The 18,793-nt window shown below is 48.3% G+C and overlaps 1 protein-coding gene across 1 annotated transcript in view; it reads left to right on the forward strand.

Annotated features, from left to right (window-relative positions):
- otog (otogelin) overlaps positions 1–17,235 on the forward strand; it is a 305,832-nt gene extending 288,597 nt beyond the window's left edge. Inside the window, exons 53-56 of the mRNA XM_051922624.1 lie at positions 2,102–2,221; positions 5,671–5,716; positions 16,101–16,180; positions 16,273–17,235. Of these exons, the coding sequence (XP_051778584.1) occupies positions 2,102–2,221; positions 5,671–5,716; positions 16,101–16,180; positions 16,273–16,473 (447 nt within the window). The 3' untranslated portion in view covers positions 16,474–17,235. The remainder of the gene's footprint in view (positions 1–2,101; positions 2,222–5,670; positions 5,717–16,100; positions 16,181–16,272) is intronic.
- The last annotated feature ends 1,558 nt before the right edge of the window (positions 17,236–18,793 follow it).

Genomic DNA, 18,793 nt, shown 5'->3' on the forward strand with positions numbered 1-18,793 from the left:
GGACTTCAATTCGGGGCCTGCTGATTCAGTGCTGGGGGTGGTGCCTTTACGGTGATGGACAGGTGGCCACACCTCTTGGGAGATCCACCCACAGAATAAGAGAAACATAAGAGACCCATACGGCACATATAGATGTGACATGATGACCCAAGAGAATAAAGTTACCAGATAACATATAATTAGATGATAAATAACCGAACAAATATAAAACATAAAGGAAAACAATAATGAAGAAAGAAGACATAAAGAAGCTCTTTAAACACACTGACTTGCCCATAACAGCCCGCTAGTGGCTGAAGTTGTCAGTGCTAATGACAGCATAAGACTGCACTGTAATGGCAGTGTGCCCCCTAGTGTATGAGGGTATCAGCTGGCTTGACGTCAATGGCAGTGTGCCCCCTAGTGACCAAGACTATCACCTCGACACTGAACCTTGATGGCAGTGGTCCCCTAGTGGTGAAGTTAATGGTCTGCAATGCTATCTGTAATAAGCACCATACCAATGGCAGATCTCTGTAACCCGCATTCTGAGATATTCAGGTAAGGAAGACAAAATTTCTTCTCACTCAGTATTACACCAGAGTGTGGGTGGTGAAGTGCCGCATGTTAATTAAAACAGAGACTGAAGAATTTCACTGGACAATAATCACCTTACACACCTATTATATAGCGCCTTTCACACACCTACCTGCCTCTCTTTCTCACTATTCATGGCACCACACAGTAGTGACACGTATATATACGTATGCAAGTATAAGGGAGAGTAAAGGACCCCCTGACAATACAAAGCACAAGGCTGCACCTCAGCAGCAGTGCGCCCCCTAGTGGCTGAGATTATGGCCTGTAATAAAGGAAGACTGGCGTTTAGAGGTCAGGTGATTCTAGTCCTGATCATGAAACCAGGCAGTGGGGCATGCGGGTCAGAACTTCAGTGGATCCCATGCTGTACATGGGACACTAGGGACCCTGTGAATGGATGAGCATGTGGGTCTCTGTGGGCTTTATCTTTTCATTGACTGTGCACCACCTCAAGATCTTTCCGTCCCCTGATGTTCGTCCAGGAGAGCCCCTTTGAGATGGCATTGAGCAGAAAAGTCCACAAGAACCATCTGATGCTATTGAGTCCTGATGGATCGAAATCCCTAAAGGATGCCTGCTGTGCCCGATAGACTCCAGTGACTGCAGGAAGTCCAAAAGAGGTGAACCTGATAAAGCAGACAGTAAGTGAGCTCCACCATAAAGGAGACCACCCTTAACGAAGCAACACAGGCAGAAGTGAATTTTGGGAACAGACGGACAGACAGACCTCCTGACATTACATGTGGTTTAATCTATCTATCTATCTATCTATCTATCTATCTATCTATCTATCTATCTATCTATCTATCTATCTATCTATTATATAGTGCCTTTCATTCTATCTATCTATCTATCTATCTATCTATCTATCTATCTATCTATTATATAGTGCCTTTCATTCTATCTATCTATCTATCTATCTATCTATCTATCTATCTATCTATCTATCTATCTATCTATTATATAGTGCCTTTCATTCTATCTATCTATCTATCTATCTATCTATCTATCTATCTATCTATCTATCTATCTATCTATCTATTATATAGTGTCTTTCATTCTATCTATCTATCTATCTATCTATCTATCTATCTATCTATCTATCTATCTATCTATCTATCTATCTATCTATTATATAGTGCCTTTCATTCTATCTATCTATCTATCTATCTATCTATCTATCTATCTATCTATCTATCTATCTATCTATCTATCTATCTATCTATTATATAGTGCCTTTCATTCTATCTATCTATCTATCTATCTATCTATCTATCTATCTATCTATCTATCTATCTATCTATCTATCTATCTATCTATCTATCTATCTATTATATAGTGCCTTTCATTCTATCTATCTATCTATCTATCTATCTATCTATCTATCTATCTATCTATCTATCTATCTATCTATCTATCTATCTATCATATAGTGCCTTTCATTCTATCTATCTATCTATTATATAGTGTCTTTCATATCTATTTATTTATTTATTTATTCATTCATTTGTCTTCCTCCTAGCCTGGTGCATCGTGGGTCAGCAGCTGCGTCAAGTACGATTGTGTGGATACGCACTCCGGACCGACCCTCGTCAGCTACCCGGTCAGCTGTCCCCCCTTCAACGAGAGCGAGTGCACCAAGGTCAGCAGCTGCCACTTCTGTCTCCGCCTGTCAGGTGTGATTGAATGAGTGGGGACGAGCCCACCAAGGGTTAAAGTTTTGATGAGTCCGCATTTGCATTAAATTTGGTGGAAACCCTCCGACAGCCCATCCTGGTCCAAGTGGTGTCCACAGGCTTCTACCTCTTCATGGAGGTGGGCTTGCTGATCCCCCCGTCATCAACCTCCATTCAAGTCAATGGAGCAGCCGAACGTGAGGGTCCGACGCTCTCCTAGAAGGTGCTGATGACCACCTCGTCTCCGATCCAACTTAAGCGTGTTATGAGCTGCGTTTACCTGCAAGTCCCACAAGTTAGGAAGTGGTCAGACTTTACTTTATATAGCGCCTTTCAGGGGGCAAATGCGATGACAGTACAGCATTAGACTAAAGCAACTGGGCGGATGGAAACCTGCAGTCCAAGAAGCGCGTTCAGCTCAGTTAGTGTTTATATTGCGCCTTTCACTGAGTGCTGTAATGAGGTCAGAGGTGGAGGCAAAGACAAACTTTACAGACCACCGATTACATAAAGAGGCGCAGAGCAGTTCAAACACACACGTAAGTGGGGTCCGGCAGCTAAACATCCTCACGTTTTATTCTAATACAACATTGAATCCCAGGGGGCTGAGTTTGGGTTTTTGATGCTGATCAGCGGAATAAGACCCCTTAATGTACAGTAAGTCAAAGTGGTCTAAATGAATTCCAAAAGTAATACGCAGAGTAATTGATAGAAGGATTTGGCAGATGGCAGCTGTGCCCGCCTGGCGTCTGTGTGCTCAGGTCTCTCTCAGTCAGCCTGTCATCCCTAAGAATTCCTTCTGAACGCTCGGAAATCACTTCTGAGATTTTGTTTGCCTGACATCGATACAAGAAGACCCCCACATGTGATATACCATTCCTGACCTCTCGTTACGCAAGACGTCAAGCTCTTTGGGGTCCCTTTTAGCTCAATTTGTGCATAAAGTTACCAGTAGAGGTGTTGAGGAAAAGTGAGTAGGGGGACTTGACGTTGGTTAGGCCCCAGGGGTCACCCCTAATGAGACAGGAGAGGTTGGTGCACCACCTCAGGATCCCAATTTAGGACCCGAGTGCAGCGGGTGACACCTCAGCACCACATTAGAACAGGTTTTTCTTTTTTTTTTACGGTGGCTGGAGTGACAGTCCTGCCACCAACCCCTAAGTTCTCCCTGTCAGTTGGGGGACCTGCGTGAAGATTAACGTCACCTGGAGTGACAGATCAACTGTGGGTCAAGGGCCCAACAGAGTGGGATCACTCCTGGCATTTGCAGGATTCAAACTGGCAACCTTCCGATTGCTGGCACAGATCCTCGGCCTCAGGGCCACCACTCTGGTGTAGGGTGGGATATGTGGGGGGGGGGGGTCACAAAACTTTAAAAACATGGGGGTCTCTAATATCGACACGTGGAGTGGCGTTTGATGTTTTTCTGAGGTTGCTGATGACGAATCTGATCGTATTTTTGATATTTGATTCTTCACCTGGTGGTCCTCGTCCTCTAAGTGCCACCGCCAGGAAGCTCCAAGTGACAGATTTCAAACCTAAGCATGTGGGGTGTCATTTCTGACTATTTCAAGGTCACGGATGATGAATTTGATGTCATTTTTGATTGCTGACCCTTTGCTATCCCACTTTATGGACCTCCATCATAGGTGACAAAGACAACTTTCTATTACAATCGAGGGTACTGTCATTTTAAACATTTCAATTGCCACCTGGCTTTTAACATTTCAAATGTCGGACGCCGCTGTTTTGTTTATTGTGCACTTCCACCTCGTGACATTTCTTATGAACGCCCTGAATAAGGGAGGCTTACGTTGATTCAGCTCCCGCTTTCTCGGGTATCCGGGTGGTCCCGAGTGAACCGCTATTGTCAAGATTGGATTGAGGGCAGGACTCTGACCGCTCGGCCACTCCAGGACATTCACTTCGTTGTTTTAATGCCATTCCCGTGCAGCTCTGCCCCTGTGCCCGTTGTCTTCTTCCTCAGGTTTTCCTCCTGTTTTGCTGCCTTCCTTTTACTCTCCCAAGCATTCCAGGGCCTGCTGCAGAGAAGCATCCCCACATCCCGATTCTGTCACCATCACACTTCGTGGTGGGCATGCCATGCTTGTGATAAAGTGTAGTTTGGCCAGAAGGCTCCATTGTGTCCTCATCAGACCACTGCACCTTCTCCCCCCATTTGCTTTCTGCTCAGATGTCCTCAGCGACTGGTGAAGTCGATAGGCCCAGTTGGTGCCTGCCCAGTCCCTCCAGTGTCCTTCACTGTAGCTTGTGACTCCTTCAGCGTTCTCAGAGGTCTCTTGGTGGTTTTCCTTCCCTCCCTCCCTTGTCGTCTTCTGCCCCAGCAGATGCCCATCTCTGCCCCACTCTTTCCATTTCTCCATGATTGACCTAACTGGATATTCAGTGACTTGGGGGGCTTTTCTGGCCTCCATCCCCCTGACTTGTGCTTGTCATGGAGTTGCTTGTTGTGTTCCTGTGTCTTCATAGCGTAGGTGAGACCACAATACTGACTTGGACCCTCCAGGTAAATCAACTGAAATCTCCAGACAGTTGACCACCATTGATGGGACTTGTACAAGCAGTCGCCTGCCCCGGTGCTGATTTAGGGGGTGAAATACTTAGGGGGATCAGTTATATTTGTCATTAATTGAGACCACTTTGGCATCTAAGGGTCTTTCTCTGTCCACCAACATCAAACAAACCAAATGAGATCCAGAGACGGGTCCAGGCAGGCGGACACAGGAAGTGACATCACGGGTGTTAACACCTTCAATCTTCTGAAAGGGAATCCGTGAACGGCGCCCTCTTGTGTTCTGGCAGGAAGTGATTATTATCTGGGCCTTTAAGCTGCCCCCCAATGTGCACATGTGTGACAATAGTAATAAATAAGGAATAGCGAAAATGACAAGAGTGACAAATGTGACAAATGGAATGAATATTAATAAGCTACTAGGAGCAGATCTGAGGTGGGGGGGAGCACAGATATCAGGGGATAGGAGGTATTGCAGAACGTTCTAGAACTGTTTCGGATGTGGGACAAAGAGGCTTTGGAGGTGGGCCCCCTCAAGGAGACCCCACACTAGATGCCAGGCCTGAGTGGCTCTCTTTGCTTCTACTCGTCATTTCACACATGCAACGCGTCAGGCGAGGTCATTAAACGGCCGATATTCTGTCCCCCCAGCATTCGTCACCATTAAAGTACGCCGAGCGTTTATTATCCAAGACATCGGGCATCTCGTCGGGCTCTTGCACGTCCCTTTGCCCAGTACCACAACCAGGTGGCACCATGCCAGTCATTCCCAGGTGGGCCTCGCTCTCAGTGTCATTGTCTCAGTGTCCTCGGCGATGTTTGTTGTCTTCACTGCTGACCCCCGTGGACGATGTGCCACTGACTCTTCTTGCTTCCTCACAGATTGGCGGGACCCTTGTCAGCTACATGGATGGCTGTTGTAAAACCTGTGAGTACTGAACCTCCTGCTCTTGAAACCCCCCCATAGTGACCGTGTAGTGTGACGGTGGCCTAGACTTAGCCTGCCAATAGCAAGTATGCATTTCGAAAGTCTCTCTTTGGTCATTCATTGGCATTTCTGGTGACATTCAACGTCCTCGTTGAGATTTGAGCAAAGCCTACTAGGAAAGGTTCAACGGGGGTCTCCTGCTAAGTGTGAGAGTGTTGAGGGGGTCTGCACGCTCTCACACGCATTCAGGTGTGCAAATTTACACCACCTAGTGGTTGAATAATGGAATTACATGACTGGGAGGGACAGGCCCAGTTGATGCCCCAGGCACCAGCAGAGCTTCAACACCAGGAGTCATGAAGTGCAGCCCACCACCATCTACACTGGGTAAGCAAGTCACAGAAGCAGCAGACAATCGGCCCTGAAAAGATCGAAGCACGCAGAACATTTTCAAGCAAAGACATGAAACCTGAAGTGGAGTCAGAAAGTCTTCAGACCCCCCGCCACCTACTGCCCCCTTCATTATGCTGTAGGTTTATGGACAAGTTTGCCATTTCTGCTCCGTAACCAGTAGGGGGTTGTCACCGAGGCCACAAACCCCATTTCCAAAAATATCCAACACGGTCACAGGTTCAGATAATGGATTTTTAAATGCACGCTGCACTGTGCAGCACAACCAGTAAGCAGACAAACAAAAAGCTTCTTCCTCTCCAGTTGAGCGTTGCCTGCTGCCCCCCCCGTCTCCGACTCCACGAGGTAAGGCAGTGCAGTCGCCCTCTGATAGCACCCCCTTGTGGCATCCTGGAATCCCAACAGGGTTGCCCTTCTGGACTCCAATTCCCATGAACCCTTGCAGCTGTCTAAGCTGGGACGCCTCCAGCAGACCACTCTGGGGGTAGGAACTGCTCCTGTCCTCTGGCTTCTGCTTGTCCATCCCCCTGGCACCTTCCATCTTGTCCAAAGGGCATGCGGTCGCCCAGCTGGGATGCCCGTCTATCCTCCTTGGCACTCACAGCTCATCAGTCTCCACTCTGTGACCCGTAATGACAACGTGAAAACGTGAAACCAGAACGGGTGGCAAAGTGAAATCGGTGGCTGTGGCACTCCACATTGGGCTTGGGTGCCTCCTGTTTGCATCTCCTTGAGATGTTTCTAGAATGTGGTGGGAGTCCACGGGTGGCACACTGAGGTGACTGGACATCATTTAGAAAGACACACGTGGACCTGTGGACAGAAGGCCCCACAATTCACACCATGCCAAACCATGATGCCCACGGAACTCTCTGTAGACCCCCAGGGTCAAACAGTAGTGAGGCACAGATCAGGGCAGGGAGGCATAAGGGGAGAGTGGTGGCATGTCGATTAGCGCATGTTGGTAACGATTTCACAGGACACTGTACAAGTGACAGTAAGGACCCCATTCATTCACATGACACTCGGTGCCCACCGGAGCAGCAGGTTGCGTTTTCCTCCCACCTCTGCTGAGATGGCTGTGGTGGTCGAGACCACTGGCTGAGTCTGTTCTTGCTAATCCGCTAATCGCTTGCTAATCAATTCCATTATTCAGCCACTAGGTGGCGTGGGTGCAGGTGACACCGACTCCCACTGATCAGTGCTCCACTTGGCACCGAGAAGTGTCGATGTGGGCAGAGTGGTGGCACAAATTCTTTATAAGTGTGTGTGTCCGATGACTGGGTGGGGGGGGGGGGGGGGGGGGGGGAGGGGCCCTCTCAGTAGACCCTCCTTAAACAGTTGAACCAAAGGCCAGCTGCTTTTTGACGCGTGTCACTGGGGTAACCTGTAATGTTGACTGTCTTCTCTGTTTGTTTATTTCCTTTTGTGTCAAACTTACACCTGATCAACGTGTCACAATCTCACCAGGTACTGGACTGTCCCTCTTCCCATTCCCAGTTAGCCCAGTGCCTCCAACAGTTAGCTCTAACTGTGACAAAGGTACCAGCTCCTGGATCTTGGTGACAAAATCAAAGGCTAGCCAGCACCATTGTTGATTTCCAACAATGTACTCCCTTTTAGGGGGCTCAGGACCAGGGCACACTTCTAAAAGGCCATCTTTTTGCTCCTTGTGGATTTTCACACGTGAGCCACTGGTACAGGATAATGTCGGTGACAATGACACAGCCACAGCTGCTTCTCGGTTTTGCACTGTCTGAGCAGTGCATTGTTGTTTGCCAACAATGTACTGTTGGTAGTGGCCAAGTAGAGGGCACCTTAGTGGGGCTGCATGTGCACTCTTAGTGTCTTGGGGGGGGTGTGGGGGGCTCGACTCTGCTAACAGGTGACATGGCACACTTCCTTCTGCCAGCTGGCGCACTGTGCCTGGCATATACTGGGAGCCCACGGGCGGGGCTTTGGGGGGGGTTGAGTAGAAGCCGATTTGGTCTTCAGATGAGAGGGCGGTCCGACTGGACGTTCAGTTTGGAGGGGCCGTCACACCACTCTGCCATAGTTAGAGAAGGGTGACTTCCTGAGGAGTGTGAAGGAGCAGAGGGAATGCTGGGACAGGAGATAAAGAGGGAGTGAAGGATAATAAGGTGCGTGTCAAGTTAACGTGAAGCGGAGCTGAGCAGGACCGCCAAAGCAGAATGGCAGTCACCCAAATCTGAGCCAGTGGGCCTCCGCTGTGCCACCAGACCCCTCACTTTCGTCACCTTTTGTCACTGCTGCCTTTCAGTTTGCTTTTCCTTACGTCGACCAACGCTCAGCACTCCAGAATGAAAGAGCCAAGATGGGATTTTCGGAATTCTTGCAAGTTCCACGGACGCTGAAAGCCAAAGGAGGGTCCTGTTCTGCTGTCCATCGTCGAGGTGTTTCTACATCTTGTTTGGGGTCCACCTGAGCTCGTTTCAGCTGATGGGACCCATCAGAAATGTTACAGGACATCTTTAGAAGGTGCCACTGCTGTCATGAACTGCGTGAGGAGCTTAGGGACAGGAAGTGTGTGGAGGTCCTGATCTGGAGACGATGGCGCCCCCCCCACCCCCCCAGAAGGGGCTAAGAGAGGTGGCCGAGGACCTCATGTATGAGCTCCATTGTGGAGTTGGGAGAAATGTTCAGAAGGATGACCATCACTGTCACACTCCACTAACCTGGGCTGCATGGCATGGTGGCCAGAGGACACCAAGGTGGACCCTCAGACGGTGAGGAAGACAATTCTCTGGTCTGACGTAACCAGGATTGAACTGTCTGACTGCATATGGAGGAAACCTGGCACCATCTCCAGTGGTGACGTATGGTGACATCAGGGACCGGGAGGCCATTCAGGGTGGAGCAGAATGAAGGCCACAGGTGTCCTTAATGAAAACCTGCTGTGGACCTCTGACTGAGCCCGAGGGTCTCCATCCTACAGGTCAAAGGAAAGACAAGACAGGAGGTGCTAAGGACAGCACTGGCAATGCCCCTGAGTGGACCACCCGCAGCCCGGGCTTGAACAGCGTGAAGCAGAAACCCTGAGGACCTTTAAGGAAAATCTGCCTGAGCTACCAGGACAGCTTAGCTGTGGTGATCTCCTCCCGTTTGTCTCATCTCTTACGTTCTTCTTCTTACGTCCCAATGTAACAAATCAGGAAGACCCTGAAAAGAAGGCGTCCACCAGGGGTCTCCGTCCATCCTGACCAAACTTGAGATCACCTGCAGAGAAAACCATCAAAATCCTCCAATTGAGGTGTGTGACGCTTGTGACGTCGGACCCCCTGAAGACTCCAAGCTGGAGGAGGAGGAGGAGGAGGAGGTCTGAGTTCTTGTGTCGATGTGCGCTTTCAGTTTATTTGCATTCTCGATGCGTTTTCCAACACCCCTAAACTCCTAAACTTCTGTCTTCACGTCGTCAGTCTGAGGGGCTGAATGGGGTCCAAGGAGGGAAAAAGACATTTAAACGATTTTAGCACAAATGAACAAAATGTGTCAAAAGTGAAGGGGCCTGAAGACGTGCTGAAGACCCTTCAGCAAAAGCAAAGCGAAAGCCCAGACTCGTAGCCATCGAGCTTAAACCTGCGTATGCAGGGGACGAAACCGCGACACCCGCCTGGAGCCCACAAGTTGGCACAAAGGCGGATTGGCAGGGCGAAGCTTTTAGGTAACGACTTCAGTTTGTTACTTCCAGACACCTGGATGCCCTGCGTGGTCACTGCGCCTCTAGGGGGGGACGTGTGCCGTGTCACCAACTGTCAAATAGTGGCTAACACCTGCAGTGCCGCCTGTGTCCTCGTGTGTGTCTGTGTGTGTGTGTCATGGACTAACAGGACCCTGGGGGTCTTTACAATGCATCTTCTGTGCAGGAGACATTCGAGTCACATGGAGCACGATGACAGCTACATTTCAAGTCCCAAAGTAGTTGGGTGTCATCCAACCTCGGGACATTCAGGAAGGCCAGGCAGAGGAGTAAAAGATGTCTTACCGTACTCTGCACACGTGACAACAATGACAGTGATGTCCCTGTAAGTTGTGACAATTCAAGTCATCACTGTATTGCTCCAAAGTCCAATGGTTAAAAACGCTGCAGGAGCCACAGGCTTATCAATGGAGGGAATGGCAGAGGTGCTTACAACGAGAAACGAGAAGATGACAAACGCTGAAGAAACACAAACACCAACTCGACCGAAAACAAGCAGGACAACGCGGGCCTCCGAAGGAGGAGCAGCAGGCCAGACGTCACCTGCCTTTGAGGTTCGCTAAACGCAAATTCCAATCATCTCAAGATAAAGTAGGAAAACGGGAATCGCGAGCGTCCAGCCTGCCGCGTCGGCTCCGCCCACAAGGTGTTCTACGATGTCACCTGATCATCGAATCTTTTAAAAAACGCCCTCCAGCGTCGGCCACGTCCATAAACGTAGAGTCAACGAGCGATACTCTAATCGCACTCTGATTGGCTCGTGCTTACATTGGGCCTCCCTGATTGGATTCTCCTCATTCCAACGACTCCTTCTCTGATTGGCCGTCTGTCACGAAAGAAAAGCAGGGCGGGAATCGAAGAGTTGCTACTCATGGCGCTCGCTGTGCTGCTTACCTGTGTGCCTCTAAAACTGCGTTTGTAAAGCTGGAGGGCTGCAGACGAGCGAAACATTCGATTTCGTACGCACAGTCGCCACACTTTCGTGATAAAACCTGCGTGAAAAATCCGATTGGAAACAACACAGTCGACGATACGAGAGCCTCGTATCAGCGTCTGTGGCGTTAACTCAATCTGCTTGGCAAGGAGGAGCAAAATGAATAAGAAGTGGATGGGAGTGGAGCGCCACCGAGCCGACGACATGACAGGACAGACCGAGTCCCGAATGCACGGCGACACTCCACACACCCCTTTATTTATTTAGCTGGGCATCGATTTTCTCTACCGCCTCAGTTTAGTCTCATGTTGGGGCTTTGTGCCCACCCCCACCATAACCTATCGTCTAAGGGGGAGGAATGCAAGCGTTTGATTCGTCCAAAATCCTGATCTCCAGTTTTTGACGGATCTCAACGTTTTTGGGTCCCCTGTGTGGAAAGCAGCCCAGACACAGACAGGCAGACCCCGATGGTTCAAACCCCACCACACGTTTATTATACATTTTATATTTACAAAGTGTACCCCTGCACCACCCCAGTGCCCCTCTCTCCTCAACGACGCCTCTCTTCCTGACCGTCCACTTCCACCCGACTCCAGCTGACGAACGGAGGGAGGCGGCCCCTTTTATGTTCACCCGGGCGTGCTCCAGGTGCCTACCGATGAACTTCCGCCACACCAGGAAGCACTCCAGGTGTCCCTGGTATTCCTTCCGCCAGCACCTCTGGGTGTGGCAGAAGTGCTGATGTCCAGGGCTCTTCAGGAATCCGGGCACCCCCTGGCGGTGACCACGGGCTCCTATAGGGTTGAGCTTCCATAGCCTCCTCATGATCTGGCATAATCCCTCTTCCGCTCCTTCCAGGCGTCCCGGCTGGGTACTGCCCCCAGCCACTCGCCACACTTGATACTGAAAACCTCGAGGATGGGTGCGTGTCTGTCTGTCTGTCTGTCTGTCTGGGTGTCACAGATTTTTGAGGACAGTCAAGAACTAAAACAGCAGGATGAAAAAACACCAAACTCAAAACTTGATGATGCCGATGTGCTGAGAGCAGCAGTGGGCGATGTTGGTGGTCCTGGAGGGCTACAGTGGCTGCAGGTTTTTGTTTCTTAATGAGAAGTCAATTATTGCTGATGACACACTTATTGCTCAAGTGACACTTTGAGTCTTCATGTCAGTGGTCTCACTTGTTAAGGTCCCCCCCCCCCCCACCCCTTAATTGCCTTATTTCAGTTTTAATCTGCTGCATTCACTGTTTTATCCATCCATCCATCTATTATCCAACCCGCTATATCCTAAGTACAGGGTCACGGGGGTCTGCTGGAGCCAATCCCAGCAACACAGGGCACAAGGCAGGAAACAAACCCCGGACAGGGTGCCAGCCCACCGCAGTTCACTGTTTTAATGGCTCATATTAACAACAAGATGTAAAAGACAAAGCAGCCAGCACTTCTCCATCTCGCTTGTTCCCTTTTCCATCTGTGTGTTCTTCTCGCTCTGTTTGACTTAATAAAACACTGAAGAGAAAACTGTGACAGACTGAAAATGATTAGGCTTCAACTCATTTGGATGATCCCCTACGATAGAAGACCTTACATTGCAGAGCAACAAGCCATAAAATGAAATAAGGTCTGAGATTGACAAGAATTGGTTTCTAATAAAACAATTGGGTTGAAATGAAAACCTGCAGCCACTGCGGCCCTCCAGGACCGACACTGCGCACCGCTGCTCTAGAGGAACGCTCAAATACAGGGAATTCTGCAATGAGTTACGAATTCTTCTCGTCAATTGCTATTGTAATGAGTCACTTTATGATCAGGAGCGTCAGGTCAGGTTAGGTTGGGGTGCCTGCACTGGTACAGCGTGTTGCTTCACCCACCAAATGACAAAAGAGCTTGGGATCCCAATTGGCGACTCCCTGGCAGACACGTGGTCCTGTCCCACCCACCGAAAATGACCCTCTATCTGCCACAGCATCCCCTTGGCCTGGTCCTCAACAATGAGGGTCCTGTGAGCCGGATCACCCTCAGGTAATCGTGCCACACGGCCGTAGAGCCATAACTGACGCTCCCTCACAATGCAGGTCATGAGCCTCATTCGGGACTCCATGAGAAACACAAAGTCAAACCAGCGGCCCCCAAGGACCCTCCAAAGAGACGCACAGGGAGTGCAGTCTTCATCTCAGGTCTCGCAGACAGGGAGCACCAGGACTCCAAAGACTCAGACCTTCGTCCTTCTGTGCCACCCACCCCTTTCCAGGACCACATGATCCTCCCCCCCATTCTCTCCCAGGTCAGTCCATCCATCCATTTTCCAACCCGCTGAATCCGAACACAGGGTCACGGGGGTCTGCTGTAGCCAATCCCAGCCAACACAGGGCACAAGGCAGGAACCAATCCTGGGCAGGGTGCCAACCCACCGCAGGACACACCCACACACCAAGGCCAATTTAGAATCACCAATGCACCTAACCTGCATGTCTTTGGACTGTGGGAGGAAACCCACGCAGACACGAGGAGAACATGCAAACTCCATGCAGGGAGGACCTGGGAAGCGAACTCAGGTCTCCTTACTACCACTGTGTCACCGTGCCGCCCCCCAGTCAGTCTACTGACTTAATAAGAAGAGTCACCAGACACATGGATGTCACTGCTGAGGTAAGTAACCAGAGTGGTAACTGATGACTGAGATGTTAACCAGTAATTCGGGTGACTTGGTTCCCAGGGTGCGAAGCCGACTGACGTTCACGTCCGAAGTTTTTCGTGTAGGACGCGCTCCGATTGCCGTGGACAGCTCATAACCAATCATCTCGCGAATGGACAGAGTTAGGAACTCATTCTCTTAAGCGTCACTTTAACACTCACTTTGTTTTTATTTAACGACAAGGTGACTGTCACCAGCTCTGTCACCTGTCACCTGCACGTGCCTCTGCCGAGGCTCCATAAAGAATGTCAGCGCCGTGAACGCGCTCGGAGAGTCCCGCCCGCGCTGCTAGTCTTGGCAGCACATAACGCCCCCCCGGGAGTCAGATGTTCAGTCTTTCACTAGGAGTTTACCCGCATGCCCAGTTTAGGCGAAGGTCCACGTCCTGCGCGTTTTCCGACACTTTTTTGAAATGATGCGCAAACTCCGGCGTTTCTGTTTCAAAAATTAAAATGAATTCCAATTCAAATGACAAACTCCACTTTGAAATGAAAACACCGCAGTGTGGATGTCACCTGTGTTTCCATTTCTGAATGAACGTGATCGCGGACCACACTGGCGTTTTCACATCGTTTATGAAAGTCATCTCAGTCCGCGCACCAACGTCACGAAATGCGTCAGTGTGGCCGCAGTTTGTCCGCACTGGCCGCGTGCGCAGGGAGCGGTGCAGAAATCCTTGAAGGGACGGCAGCGTCGCCAGCCCGGGTGTTTATCACACAACTGCTTGTCCTTTCTATTCAAACTGCACAACAATAGTGATGGGTCGTTCTTGTAGGATTCGTTCATTTTAATGTGACTCGGGAAGAACGAGTCGTCTGGTGGGAGTGATTCGTTCAGTCGCGCATGCGCATTTGCGCAACTTTCTATAATTTTTTTCGAGTCTTCGGGTTTTTCGAGTCGTTCGTTCATCACGTGACAGCCCCATAAGCAGAACCAACTCAGTCTGAGCCGGAAAGAGAATTGATTAGTTCATCTCTCGAGTCTTTCGAGTCGTTCGTTCTTTTGTCACGTGACCACTTACCGGCTCAGTAGTAGTGAATCACGAGACTAAAGACCCAGGTAAACAATGAATTAATAATTTCTGTTACTTATAGCATTATAGTTTTGTCTTGTTTGTAGTGTGATCAACATTTGTGTAAGCAGTAGATGTGTTAGGGAGGTAACAGGTAACATTTTAATTATATTTTGCTAAAATGAACGAAATGACTCGAAAAAAGATTCGTTCATTTTGCTGAACGAGACTCAAAGGTCCGAACTTCCATTCACTACACAACAAGCGCCAAGGAAGACAACTCCGCAATGTCCGTTCTGTGAGATGATGGTTCTCTAACAATCAGAAAATGAGTCGCTGTAATGAGCTGGAGCCAATCAGGGAATAGACACTTAATAGGCACGAGCCAATCGGAGCGCAGTTAAGAGTCTGCGTTATGGTTCGGCCCATGCACATCGTAACGGCGAGAAATCAGAAGTCGCCACTTTCGGGGGTTAAAAATGCCGGGGCAGAGCGGAGGAAAGGCAACAACGGAGAATAGTAATGTTGGAGTTTTTAAAGGAAAACGTAGTCGCGTGGACGTAGCCTGAATTGAAGCAGCCTAGTAAACAGTGAGGGTGGCGCAGTGCTGCCTCGCAGTTAGGAGACCCGGGTTCGCTTCCCGGGTCCTCCCTGCGTGAAGTTTGCATGTTCTCCCCGTGTCCGAGCGCACCGGTTTCCTCCCACAGTCCAAAGACATGCAGTTTAGGTGGATCGGCGGTTCTAAATTGGCCTTGGTGTGTGGGTGTGTCTGTGGGTGTCCTGCGGTGGGTTGGCACCCTGCACGGGATTGGTGCCCTGTGTTGGCTGGGATTGGCTCCAGCAGACCCCCGTGACCCTGTGTTCGGATTCAGCGGGTTGGAAAATGGATGAATAGTAAACAGTAAGAATTGTGTGAAGTGTTGCCTAGCAACAAAAGATAAAAGGGGTGTGGCTCAGGCAAAAAACGTTACACAAGGCCACAGGCTCACCAGTCCTGTCCTCCTAATTTCTCCGACATGATGTGAAGTCCCTCAGGTTCTACTTATTCCACACGTCTTCAGTTCTTAGTGTGACAAAATCTTTATAACACTTGTACAAAATCATAAAAATGTTACAAAACACACACACACACACGCTAAAAACAATGGATGTGCATGTGAGAGGGTCTTTGGTCTCCAGCCCCAGAAAAGATGCTGTAATAATTTTTAGAGACCAAAAAGAAAAAGGAACTCATAAGCCTTGAAGAAAGGGGCGGAGTCTGCACGAGGATCCCAGCCAATGAAAACAGGCCATCGACGTGACCCTGTACCCAGGACCATCTTGACAGCATTATAGCCCCCCACCCCCGGCAAAGCAGTGCACTGGGACCCCTACCTACACAACCTCTCAGCAACATAGACTAGTGTGGGACCCCCAGGGCAGCTGCCCAGCATGCCCATGCGTTAAGATGGCCCTGCCTGAACTGTTTGAATGCATGCCAGCCCAGAGTGCACCAAGGAGTGACAAAGCCCCACCGGTTCTCTGGGTTGCTTGTCTTTAGCATGCTCCCCACCCCCCCGGCTAGGTGATGCCAGCTCTGCCATCTTTGTTACACTGTCTCCCAATATTGCAGGTAAAGAAGACGGGAAGTCATGCCAGAAGGTCACAGTCCGGATGACAATCCGAAAAAATGACTGCCGGAGCAACCGACCCGTGAGTTCTTCTGCATGTGTCTGCCCTGCCCGTCCACTTCGGACGTAGAGTGGACGTGACGTGATGCCAGTGTCGCTCTACTTGTGTTTCAGGTGAACATCGTGTCGTGTGACGGCAAGTGCCCGTCCGCCAGCATCTACAACTACAACATCAACACCTATGCCAGGTTCTGCAAGTGCTGCCGGGAGATCGGCCTCCAGAGGCGCTCGGTGCAGCTCTTCTGTAGCAGCAATGCCACCTGGGTGTCCTACTCCATCCAGGAGCCCACCGACTGCGCGTGCCAATGGTCGTAAGCCGGAGATGGCGAGAGGTGCCAGGAGCCCACGGGGTTCTGTTCCTCGGGTGACCGAGAGAGAAGAGAGCCACCTTACACAAGAAAGGAGCGCACACGCCATCCTCTGTGTGACCGGATGGACATTCCAAAGTGGACAGTGGTCAGCGTGTATTTAACTGAAAGACGTGTATCTAAATAAATATTTGAGAATAAACGTGGACGGACGAAAACTAACGTACCTAATGTAGACAGCGCTTATCTAACATCTTCTAGATGTGCCTGCCGCCTTTACGCCCGGCTCATTCGGTGCCCTCGCGCTAAGCCTCTCTGTGTTGCCAGTTATGACACTTCGCCAAAAGAGGACGAGCGCTCCCTTTGTATTTGTTTATTGTATTGGGCCGTCCCAGAGATGTGCGTTTGGATGACGAAACTTGAGAGGCCAAATGCAGAAGAGCATCATGGGATAGCAGACCTCCACTCTTACCGCAATGGCAGCTCTGGCCCGTGGCTCCCCGGGCCCCTCTCTTCAGCAATCGTCACAGTGACTGAGACCTGCTAGCCTGTCGGGATGTGACGATGACAGAAGAGGACGCAGTGAGAGTGTCTGTGCTGCGAATAATAACACTCGGGGCAATCTGGGGACGACATTCACGGGGACTCTGCTGTCAAGGTCTGTGTGTGTGTGTGTGTGTGTGTGTGTGTGTGTCCTGTGTGTGACAGAAGAGTGACAAGCATCCATTAGCTGGCAACTCAGATGTTCTGTGTCATTTAAAATAAAAGAAGTGAGACATGGAACTGACTGTTTACTGCTGTGGCTTCCTTTGGCGACAGGGGATCTCGTGCCACCGGCGGGTGGCTTTGCATTTTGTTCTACTGAGGAATGAAGTGTGGCAGGTGGGGAATGGCAGATCAGAAGATGGGACTAAATCAGAAATGGGCCACAGCAGAAAAACAAGCCCACCTTACGTCAGAGCTTTAGGTCGTCGGACAGATGGGAAATCTGAAAGTCACAAAGGTCACGAGAACGTCACATGAAGCCAAACTAATTGGAAAAAACTCTCTCTGTCTATCTATCTATCTATCTATCTATCTATCTATCTATCTATCTATCTATCTATCTATCTATCTATCTATCTATCTATCTATCTATCTATCTATCATATAGTGCCTTTCACTCTATCTATCTATCTATCTATCTATCTATCTATCTATCTATCTATCTATCTATCTATCTATCTATCTATCTATCTATCTATCTATCTATCTATCTATCTATCTATCATATAGTGCCTTCTATCTATCTATCTATCTATCTATCTATCTATCTATCTATCTATCTATCTATCTATCTATCTATCTATCTATCTATCTATCTATCTATCATATAGTGCCTTCTATCTATCTATCTATCTATCTATCTATCTATCTATCTATCTATCTATCTATCTATCTATCTATCTATCATTGTATAGTGCCTTTCCTATCTATCTATCTATCTATCTATCTATCTATCTATCTATCTATCTATCTATCTATCTATCTATCTATCATTGTATAGTGCCTTTCCTATCTATCTATCTATCTATCTATCTATCTATCTATCTATCTATCTATCTATCTATCTATCTATCTATCTATCTATCTATCTATCTATCATTGTATAGTGCCTTTCCTATCTATCTATCTATCTATCTATCTATCTATCTATCTATCTATCTATCTATCTATCTATCTATCTATCTATCTATCATTGTATATTGCCTTTCCTATCTATCTATCTATCTATCTATCTATCTATCTATCTATCTATCTATCTATCTATCTATCTATCTATCTATCTATCTATCTATCTATCATTGTATAGTGCCTTTCCTATCTATCTATCTATCTATCTATCTATCTATCTATCTATCTATCTATCTATCTATCTATCTATCTATCTATCTATCTATCTATCTATCTATCTATCTATCTATCTATCTATCTATCTATCATTGTATAGTGCCTTTCCTATCTATCTATCTATCTATCTATCTATCTATCTATCTATCTATCTATCTATCTATCTATCTATCTATCTATCTATCTATCTATCTATCATTGTATAGTGCCTTTCCTATCTATCTATCTATCTATCTATCTATCTATCTATCTATCTATCTATCTATCTATCTATCTATCTATCTATCTATCTATCTATCTATCTATCTATAGTGCCTTTCCTATCTATCTATCTATCTATCTATCTATCTATCTATCTATCTATCTATCTATCTATCTATCTATCTATCTATCTATCTATCTATCTATCTATCTATCTATCTATCTATCTATCTGTC

This window comes from Erpetoichthys calabaricus, chromosome 2 (assembly GCF_900747795.2).
Source record: "Erpetoichthys calabaricus chromosome 2, fErpCal1.3, whole genome shotgun sequence".
Classification (NCBI taxonomy): Eukaryota; Metazoa; Chordata; class Cladistia; order Polypteriformes; family Polypteridae; genus Erpetoichthys; species Erpetoichthys calabaricus.